Here is an 11,580-nt window from a genome sequence, read left to right as displayed (position 1 = left end):
AGCTTAGAAGGTCTACATGCTACCGAGCCCTGACAAAAATGATCACTTTTTAAAATTTGGTTGTACTGATACTTAAGCTGTACGTACCACAACTAACTATTAAAACATTTAAAGTCTGACATGATCTACTCATATACTGAGTTAACTCAATATTGAGAAAAAAATATTTCATTGTGTAAAATTTAACTTAAGTGTGGCCTGCCAGCCACAAGATTTTGAAAACAATTGTGTGGACCATTAAGTCAGTGAGGTTGCCAACTCCTGCACTATGCTAAGACTGGAAACCCATCATGATGAATTTCAGAAAATTTGTTCGAATGCTGTCATGGAGAAACTTGGATCATAGATTGGACATTTCATAGAAAATTCCCAGGGCACTGTCCACCACTTTTGATAATACATAGAGAGACAATCCAGTACAACTAACTTGTAATGCCATTGAAATGTGTAAACTAAAGTATAAATTAAGTTATGAAATTTCTGAGAAAATATTTCATTGACATCTTTTACTTTATAGAGTTGATTAACTGGCAATTATAGATGGTAGATGTGAAATGTTGAAAAAAGCAAATCATCTCATATTTCTGTGGTTTCAAATGCTCTGTGGGTAACTCAAACAACATTTAAACAGATTCAATGAACACAAATCACCATATTCGAAGGTGTCTTTATTGACAATTGTTGATACAATTTTTATTTTAGCATTTAAAATAAAATTATAAAAGTATCCAAATTCATAAGCCAAAGATTCTCAGATCACAAAATATAAATATAAAACAATATATCAATACATGTAGAAGAATACACACACACACACACACAAATACTATATACATTTTGAGGAATAAAATAAATGTATAAGCCAGTATTTTCTAGGACGGCTAATGATGGAGTTGGCTGAACTTGTATCTCTATGACCACTTTGAATAATGCATGCATATTACATTTATTGTTTCAGCACTTAGCTTCACTATTGTATTTACATCCACTTAAAAAAAAAAAAAAATAATTAAAAAGAAAAAAAAAAAAAAAAAGCGAAAAACAAAAAGCTGTAATATTCTCAAAGTTTCAAAATATGAGTCTGTCAAAGTTTCAAAAGATAAAAAGAGTCTCAAAGTTTCAAAAGATAAAATGAGTCTTTCAAAGTTTCAAAAGATAAGATGAGTCTTTCAAAGTTTCTAAAGATTTAAATCTTTCAAAGTTTAAAAATAGAAGTTCAAACAATTTATATATACACTATGTGTTGATTTTGTATTCATGACTGCAGCAAGGGAATTCATGTATTGCTTTAGATACTTGTCACTTGAGTGTAATGTGAAAATCTGTAAAGATAAGTGCTAAGGGAAGTAACAAAATTACTTTTTTTTTTTTTAAATCCATCAGATTTGGCTCAGATTTCCACTGCTGTACATATACAAACTACATTGAATTTGTGGTGCATTATCACACTTGACTACTAATTCTGATGATTTTACAAGATATGTATCATATTAAAAAAATATACCATGCAGCTAAATTGGATGCTACAAGTTATAAACATGTAAATAAAGTCAACTTGTTTTGATTATTTGTGGGGCCACTCAAGTTGAAAAATCTCTATGAAAATGATGATGGATTTCTGTTCTGTTCATGACTTCATTGATTGGTAAGAAAACAAAAGTATGACTAAGTCTTATGCCAGTGTTGTTCATATTTGACAGAAGGTGTATGCTACAACATACCAAGCATCTAAATATAATAATCATTCAATATGAACTACCAATATGTCAGCAACTATAATGTTGCAAGTCAAAATAACCCATGTAAGAAACATAAAAATGACTCAGTACACAAAGTATTATGACAGTAAAAAGACAATAGATAAAATATTGCAGTAATAAAAGTCAATTCATTTCATTACAGTTCAACATACAATCATTTCTTTATACAAAACTATTATAGAGAGCTATATTTTAAAAGATTTTGCCCAAAAACTACAAGACAAAAAAGAGAAGGCAGCAGGGAGATTTTTTTCTTCTTCCGATTTTGATAAATGTGTCAACATTTTCTACTTCTGTTTAAAGTATTAAATAGTGACTCAGGTTGACTTCATTGCACTGTCAGATGAGCAAATGTGTTAATACAGTATAGTCTCTGCATTCCTGGCAGGCCCTAAGCAGTAGGTCCTGGAGGCAGAGCTCATTGCCTTGTTTGTTAGGACCAGCTCCAGCTCCTGAAAGTCTTTCAACCGCCTGACATCCTTGTCTTTTCTGACAATAGTATCTGGCAGTTTCCGAATCTTGGCGACTAGGTTTTTATCTACACCAAGCTCAGCACACAATAAATTGATCAGTGAAGTGAAGGTCAGAGTGGACAGGCTCAGTTCCACTTCAATGAAATCTCTTTCATCACTGTTTGCAATCCTGGCTTTTAACACCAACTCTGTGAAGACAAACAACATATAGTTTTGTTTAGAGAATAGGGCATTAATGTGAACAGAAGACGATTAAAGAAACTGTTAAGTACTTGGCTCAAAACTTAGAATTTATATACAACTCTTGAAATAAAGTGATTTTGTTGGTAGAGGCTGAGCCTAGTAGATATAGATATCTTTGGCCTATATTTTAATTTTGATGTACAAATATTTTTTTTTTTCTAAACCTGATTATTTTTATATCTTCCAAACAGAACTAAACAAAAAAAAAAAAAACAAGGTTACAAAGACAGTTTGTGGAAACACAAACTCAAAATCGGTCCCCAAAGTGCCTGAAGTGGTCCACTCAGGCAGGAAAAAAAGGTAGGTATCAATATTTTCAGAAAGAATATCATAATGAAATTCTATCAGAAGAATGGAGAAAGAAGGTTGACAGATCCTGTGTGGTGCCCCAAAGGGATAGTTGAAAGTGAATGTGAAGTTAGATGTGAACCTGGCCTAACTGATGTCTTATAATTAGTATCTAACTGACCTGTTTTTTAAAGGGTCAGTCTCTTACTCAAAGCCTCAAGAAAAACACATTTCCGTAAAAAAAAAAATTCCTTTAGTTTTGTGTTCCATGACTGGGAATGCTCTGCAGTTCACGCGATAATATGAAAAACTGCTTATTTATTGTTGTTTTAAATTATGTCCAACTTATTTGCGTACTAAATAGATTTTTTCTCTTTAAAAAAAAGTTAATGTTTTTTTTTTAAAATGTAGTATTTAGTATGACAGAACTTACATAACTTAGCAATACAATTGTAAAAAAATTATTATTTTTTTACCAAAAATCTAAACCATTTGCATGTGCTAAAAAAAATACTAATATGGTCATCTCCCTTACTAAAAAAGCCTCCAGTGTTTGTTATTATTTATAGTGAATAGTTGTAAAAATGGTGTACTTTTATGAAAAAACTGCTTACATAATTGATTAAAAAAATTAGATTTTTCGCTTTCAGAAAAGAAAAAGTAGCCGTTGCATCAGAACTTTGAATGATCTTAAATATCATGATGTCTGATTTTCATTTTCTCTTCTGGTTTCTGAGATCTAAACGGGACGGACAGACAGACAGGCCACATAAAACTAATAGCGTCTTTTCCCCTTTTGGGGGCCACTAAAAATACATGAATTTTAGTCTTCATAATTCTTTTGCGTCTCAGTTTAGACATTCTGAGTGTTGTCTAGATTTACTTTAACAAGTAACAAGGTTTTAAATGACCATAATGTAAATTGAAGTTTATACTACTGTTTGAACAATTTTATAGTAATTTTGCTAAATAAAAAAAAACAAAAAAAACTTAACACAATTAACTCTTTCTCTCCATAATTATTTTCCACGTTCTGACGGAATTATTATGATTGTAGTGGCACTAACATTTTCTAATTAAAATGGTATAACTTTTTTATTAAAATCATAAAATAATGTTTTTGAAAATGAATGTTCTTTTTAAAAAGATATTACAAAATCAAGTGTATAAATTCTCATATATACAACTAGAAGGAAATGAGAAGGCTGACACACTCACCAAGAGTGGGAGATCTAACACACAAATAAACTCTGCACTCTATCCAGAAGAATTGAAGAAATTAATTGTAAATAAAATAAATGAGAAATGGACGAGCTCTCATCCAAATCACAAGAAAGATACGCTTACTATAAGCTATCCCGACAAGATCAACGTCTAATCTTTGGACTCAGGACCAAACACAACAGAATGCGACAACACATATACTGGAAGCTCAAAATTGGAACCAGTGAAATCTGCCCATGTGGAGTATCACCAGAGAATGCAGACCACATCCTCCAAAACTGCCCTCTTTACCAAGAGGCCCGTATAAGACACTGGCCCCAAAACACCCCAATAGAAAGAAAACTATATGGAGAGCTCCCTGATTTGGAAACCACTGCGCAGTTCATCTCATGTATTGGTCCAGTCATCTGAAGGCTCCAACATAACAATGAGAACGAAGAAGAAGAAGATATTTTTTTTTTTGGCTTTACGAAAAGTAAAAATGAAAATCTGAAAACTCACCAATGGACGAAAAAAATTTAATCCAAATCACATAAGAAGATCATTTCTATTCCAAACTGAATTAAATGCTTTTATAATCCTTATTCATATTTTCATGAAACAGAACTGGCACTAAAACAATAAAAAAAACTCATGGAGTACAAAACTGGAGCACATTATCCAAGGTCACCACCATAGAAAATTTATGAGAAAAAAACAACAACTTGCAACAGTAAGTTCCAGTAAGAAAATAATTACACTGCACATGATATATTTCAAATAAAAGTGATTCATTGCTATTTACATAATGTTTGCCTGAACAAAAAACAACTTCCATGTTTTAACTGTGGTATTTAAAACAATCCATATGGATGTGCGGGACATAACGAGTCTAATGCCATCATTGTAGTCATGGCCAGAAATTTATAAATTTCATAGTTAGAAACTGGTTTCCATTTTGTAAAAATGGATGTCCTGCGTGCTGGAGTGTTTATTTTTATTATGTAGACCGAATAACAAGATTATCAACAATTGGGGAATCTAGTAGAGTAAAGCTCAGTTGACTCAGAATTGAGTAAGTTCATGTTGACACCTCTATATACCACATTGCCTGAAGTAGATCTAGACTTACTGGAAGGAATAAATCTAAAATTGCTTTCTGTTTTAGTACCCATCTCTGCATTTTTCAAACTGGTCGCCCCCATTCCGTTACATATATGTAATAAAACGGGACCTCAAATCAGTGAACATCAATACTGACCATTGGGAAGACAGCTCTAAACCGCACCAGATGGAGAGAGACAGTGACCAAGAAAGCTATGGATAGCGAAAGAACATGGACCTCAGCCCTGGAAGAAAAACGGACAATGCGAAAAATGGCCAGCTCCTCTACCACCGAAGCAAAAGCCACCTTAACCTGCGATATTTGTGGACGGGAGTGTCTCTCCAAAAAAGGGCTCCACAGCCACAAGAGGAAGTGTGCCAGATGAGCCATAGTCGTTCTATGACTGAAGGAAACCAATGAAGAAACAGGCCTAGATCTAGATGTATTCTTTGTGCTAATACGTCTAGTTTTAGGAGGGGGCACTAGAACTATCCCATTGACTATGAACAGATAAAACAAAATCACTGTCATATGAATCAATAAGGTCTTTTACTTGTTAATCTGAATATAATTTAGATCTACAAGTTTTAGTAGATCGACCTCCAGATGGGCCAAGCTCCATTTCCATTTTAATACAAAAAAAAATAAAAAATTCGACTTTCAAAACGCTCTGTAATATTAAAACCATGTTGAAGGAAATAAACAGTGAACTCTGCAAGCGGAAATCATGTAGATTTAGAATATAAGCATTTTAAATTATTAACCAAGAATAGAAATGAAACAAAGATGTTTAACTGCACCAATGGCAATATCGTCGCTTAATCGGCTTTAATGAAAAAAAATCTACGCTATTATCGTCACTTGGGAGAGAAAGAGTTAAAGTGTTTGTTATGAGCAGAACTAACTATCAAGACTTACTGTTTATCAATTGCACATAAATACCAACATACCTTCATTCTGAGTCTCTAGGTGATTATTAACTTTATGACAACTAGTCATTTCTTGAGACTTTGTTGAAGCATTCATGACAGAAGAGTTGGAATTAACTTGAGTGCTGTCTTTTGTTGTATAAGGAAATGGTGGATGTGACAAGTAGTTTGGGGTTATTGGTAATTGGACAATTTTTGTAGGAATTTCCTGGGATGCTGAAAAAGAATATATTTATAATTACATATTATATGTCACACATTTTAAAAGTGTTTTTTTTTTATCTGATTAGTACTGCATTATAAATAAAACTTTGAAATAATTTAGTGTAAGTCCCACAGAGAGCCTGCAGATCCAGAACTCTCTGCTAATGGTTAACAAAGATATAACGTGACAAGGACAATGACCAATGCCTTTCCTTCCCCTGCTGAAACCATGGAAGAACTCGACCTTAAGGGAAATTGCTAAACATAAATAGAAATTTTGGTGACTCTACCAAGATTCAAAACTGAAACTAACCTTAGTCTACCAACCAAACTCTCGAATCTCTACAAAAATATGAAATAAAAATATATGCTAGCTTACTCATAACCATAAGCTCTGTAAGTATACAATTCAAAAGGCATCATAGAATAGATTATTACCTCCTAACATTTGTCTGATTTCTTCATTAGAAGTCAACTGAGCAGGAATAAGCCCATCATTGCTTTGAGCTGCTTTGTCTGCTCCTTTCTCTAACAGATATTTAACAACACTCCCATGATTTCTCTTACAAGCCCAGTGTAAAGCTGTCCTGTCAACAAAGAAACATGCATACAAATATTAGGGACTATTTCCTGGGTATTCTGGAAAGTATGCATTTAGAGTATTCTTCTGAAAATGTGAGAGATCTAAGTTAGCTTATAAATTAAATAAACAAATCTTTAAATGTACATTCTTTAAAAACAAGTTATCTTCCACAGGATACACTCTTCGTTTTGAACCAGATATTATACTTAATAAATAGCTCAAACTAATCAAGTATGTTGGAAGTCAGTTTAAAATGTTTGTAGTCTATGATACACTTCAGTAAATTGATTAAAAATACAACCAAAAAGTACCATGTTCCGAATGTCATCCAGCTATCAATGGTTGGAGAATAAAAACATGAAATACCCCAAACAGAAATCAAGATGAAGCCAATGTATGTGAAGTTAATCAAGCAGCTTTAATGAAGTATCAAACATGCCTTTAGAACCAGCTCTAACATCCTATTGCTTGGATCAAATCAGACATCAGTTTGCTTTGACTAGCTCAGACACTGCCTTGTTGGACCAATTCAAACATCATATCTTGCTTAGACCAACTCAAGACATCATCTTGCTTGAACCGGCTCAGATGTCATCTTACTTATTATGGTATGGAGAATATTCTAAAGAATTATATCATGAAAAAGAAATCTGGAGGACTATGATGTTTGCTTCTAAAGTTTCATCCATCATTCCTAAGAATGACAACATTTGTCATCCTGGTGACGATGGTTTGGCAAGGCATTTCTGAACTAAGACAAGAGACCTAATTGTGCTTGGAATATCCCAAAGCTAACTAGACATGTTACAAAAGCAGGTGTTGATAATATGAATTATTTTTCATTGTTTTATCCAAGGACTTCAAATGAGCATTTGTAATAGGTTTATCTTCTAGATGTATGTATGACCTGGACAAATTACTCAAGAGATGATTAACCGTCTTGTAAGGGTGTATTACTTGCAAGTCTGATATAATAGGCAAACACTATCACGAGATAAGCAAAGATCTAAGTCCAGACTGTTGAATAACTTGACAATATTTAATATGTAAAGGCCACAGTCGAGTCTCTGTCATTAATTGATGTTATCACCTTGAAGTCCTAGTAATACCAACTAACTAATAATAGATAATTGCATAAACACCACTACCCATGATGTCACTAAATGTCATGTCCATCAATTATGGTGTGTCGCTATGCTAACTAAGAGTATAATACGTTTGTTTTGGTGAATGAGATCCATTGGTATCATAATTAGTGATCATTATTATGAAATGAGATCTTGAGTCTTGATAACCATAATGTCATGAGTAAGATGTAATGATTTAGAACCTAGATCTAGAATATAACAAAGTAATTTAAATGACAGTATTTTAAATATGTTTCTGATAATTACACAGTACGGTGAGTAGATCTAGACTCTATATAGAGCTATGCTATATCATTAGCGGATAGAGAACTTTTGAAAGGGGGGGGGGGGCAATTTTTTTCCAAACCCTAACCCTAAAATCCAGTAAACCCTAACCCTTTGCATAAATGCACACATTCAAGTGTTTTTTTGCTTTCTTAACTGCAGAAATGCATTCTCCAGACATATAAAGCTCATAATTCATTCTATTAAAAATGGCAGGTCAAATTAAGTAAAATAAAGCAATGTGGAGCAAGGGCCAATACTGAAGTGTGACTGATAAATACAAGTAGCGTAAGTAGTGACTGGCGCAAAATGTCTCATTTTTAATACCTTTTGAATAATGATTTAATTTTTTTAAAATCTAATATGAATTTAAAACCCTTAACAACATTGCAAATTACAAACAATTTGTTCATTGAAAAGAAAGGATACCCCACAGATTGAAAAAATTGATTTAGATTAAGGCAGCTGAAAGAAATGTTTCCATAAAATAATATGGGCAAACGATGTTCACTTATATGTGAACAATATAAATGTTTATTAACAGAGGTCTAATAAATTAAATTATTTTTATTATAAAATGAATAATTTTGTTCAATATGCCTGTTTGTAACTTCGTTTTATTAAAGAACTATAATTCAAAGGTCTGAACCAAAATTTTGGAAGACAGAGGAAAAATTAAATAAAAGACAATTAGATTCTATTCTAATTTTTAGGATCCATGCATAAATTATGAGTTAAAGTCCCAAAATTATTTATGCAATAGAATAATCTCAGATTGAGTAAAGGTTGGGAAAAAAAATAATTATTGGGTTCAGAACTCATTTGTTACTCTTATACTTAAAAGTTTCTCAGGAATCTGACTTTTTCCAAAACAAAGTCTTTCTTTAAATAATTTTGACAAATTTATTCTCAAATACATAGACTCTGATAAGTGTGGAGGGCAGTATATGTTACAAATATCGCCCCTGCCCACCCTACCAAATCAGCCAACATATATGAAAGGGGGCAAAATAATATAAAGATTTGTTGAAATATCAATATTAAGTAACTTTTATTATATAGATCTAGATATGTAACTAATGCACTCAAAGGGTTGGGGTCGGGGGTGGGATTCAAGCAAATGGCCCCCCTCCCCAAAATCGGCGAATAAACTATTAATAAATCTAGAGGGGTGGCTGCGACAGTAAAAACTGGTTAAAAATATTAATATAAATAATTAGCATATATTAACATAAGTAAAGAATTTGTATACACACATTTAATTTAAATTATCATATTATAATAAATTAAATAATTATTATGTGATTTCTATACATACACTAAAATTCGTCGCACCCGCTACCGAAAGGCAGCTGATTGGGCATTTTTTTTTTGGGGGGATGATCTACCCTACAGCCCCCCAACTCTCCCCTGGATCTGCCAGTGAGACATAGCTCTATATTGAGTCGATAATAATGTCACTCATCACTCACCAACCATTTACTGTATTTTTACTATTTATATCTACGCCCTGAGACTCTAGTTTTGAAATTAAAACTAAATCTCCAACGCAAGCTGCTTCTCGGAGTCTTTCACCAATATCATCACCTAGTGACATATTTATTTTAAATAGAGTAGATCTAATACAAAAGTAGAAATGTGCGTAGAATATCTTTTACGAAGATTTCGAATCTATCTTGAGTCTATATCTAAAGACTCAAGTCCAAATCTAGATTTATGTATAGAATCTATATAGATCAATTAGATCGTAGATCTAGATAGATCAAATCTACTATAGTCACTATAGAATAGATGTTTTGTAGCTAATACCAATTATCAGGTGCAGACAACTCCAAGGTAAAAAAAAACACAGAAAATTTTGAAAATGCACTAGAAAAACCTAGACAGCAAACACACTTACTTGTTATTAGGTTCGGAATAGAGATGGGAATCGAACCCAACTTTTAAAGTTCGGGTTCGGTTCGGTTCGGTCAGATTTAAGTTCGAGTTCGGTTCGGTTCGATGACGAGTATAGTTCGGGTTCGGTTCGGTCAGGTCTAAAGTTCGGGTTCGGCTCGGTTCGATGTTATAAAATTATGTAATAGCAAAATTAAGTTATAAGGTTTAATACAATTTATCAGATAAAACACTTTAAGTTTAATTTTTACAAAAAACAAATACTTTGCAACATATAATAGACCTATGGGCAATATTTTTTCCAAAATAATGTTGCCTACATACATTTTAAGCAATGTAAAAATTTCTTAATGGAGATAGAATTGAAGATGCGGCAGGTTTTTGCTCAAGTCGGCAAGTGGTTTAATTCTGGGCAAGACTCGGCGCTAAGCGTATTCTAACCTTTTTCTCTTAGTAAGAAGAGATATTTTTTTTAAAGGCTAATATCGATGTGCTTTCTTTCAGAAGGCACAATTCATCATAATAAAAAAACAAATATTCTTCGTGTAGACGTCTCTATCGGGGATTTTTTTTTCACACATAAGTCGTCACTATAATAAATTGCAATATACGGTAGAAATTCGACTATTCTGAGACAAAAAATGCAGAAGAATCTCAATAGCGGAGATGTTTTAAAATGTTTTCTTCAAAACGTTTTGACCCATATTGTGCATACGCGCCTCGCAAAAAGCAATCTACAGTTGACAAGGTCTTATTAGAAGATAAAATGACATCTCCTACTTAATATATTTCAATTTTTAAACATGTAATTATACTAATATTCAGATAAGTTACACTGAAAATAAAACTTTTTTTTTTTTTGCCCCCTCTCCTTGTTAGTTGGTCGTTGGTTTGTCGCTTACGAACAGCTAGTACAATTGAACCAATATAGGCGTTTTATATTTTTACCGGTAAGGATAGATAGAGGGACTTCTTATGGTCCGTCAGTTACGCTGGGTAGGGCACGTATCCCGTATGGGAGACGAACGTATGCCAAAGACAGTCTTTTTTTTTTGTGAGCTAAAAGGTGGCCGCCATAACAGAGGCGCCTCACGGAAACGCTTCAAAGACCAGCTTAAGCGTCAACTTTGCTTAGCTGACATAGAAGAGAGCACCTGGTTGCATGCGGCCTTAGAACGAGTCAGTTGCAGTTCACTCCCGAAGGCCGCGGGATACACATTTGAGACCAAAAGAAAATCCGCTGCCGAGGATAAACGCAGACGCGAAAAGAAAAACTAAATGGACCACCTGCGGACAGTGGTTATGCTTGCCCTGGATGTGGCAAAATATATAGGTCACATCTGGGACTGCGCAGCCATGGGAAAAACTGCATTCCTCACTAATCTTCGGACTCGAAGACAAGCCTTATAATAACATATAAACTTAATAAACTTTAAAATGAAGTTCTTATGTGAACAACTCAATATAGCCTAACTGTTATTACA

At 33.3% G+C, this 11,580-nt stretch overlaps 1 protein-coding gene across 2 annotated transcripts; it reads right to left on the bottom strand.

Moving 5' to 3' along the window:
- Positions 1–647: 647 nt before the first annotated feature.
- On the bottom strand, positions 648–10,001 carry LOC106055635 (ankyrin repeat domain-containing protein 40-like). Of its 2 annotated transcripts, none has more exons than XM_013211981.2 (4): positions 9,673–10,001; positions 6,644–6,792; positions 6,023–6,217; positions 648–2,421 (listed from the first exon to the last, which is right to left on the bottom strand). In XM_013211981.2, the coding sequence occupies exons 1-4, from the start codon at positions 9,795–9,797 to the stop codon at positions 2,117–2,119; spliced, it is 774 nt and encodes a 257-aa protein (XP_013067435.2). In that variant the 5' UTR covers positions 9,798–10,001; the 3' UTR covers positions 648–2,116. The 2 variants fall into 2 exon arrangements, with proteins under 2 accessions (XP_013067435.2, XP_055875589.1); XM_056019614.1 differs by lacking the exon at positions 9,673–10,001 and adding an exon at positions 7,100–8,768.
- Positions 10,002–11,580: the final 1,579 nt, after the last annotated feature.

This window comes from Biomphalaria glabrata, chromosome 2 (assembly GCF_947242115.1).
Source record: "Biomphalaria glabrata chromosome 2, xgBioGlab47.1, whole genome shotgun sequence".
Classification (NCBI taxonomy): Eukaryota; Metazoa; Mollusca; class Gastropoda; family Planorbidae; genus Biomphalaria; species Biomphalaria glabrata.
Note: the sequence above shows the minus strand (reverse complement) of the source record. Positions and strands in the feature narration are given on the sequence as shown.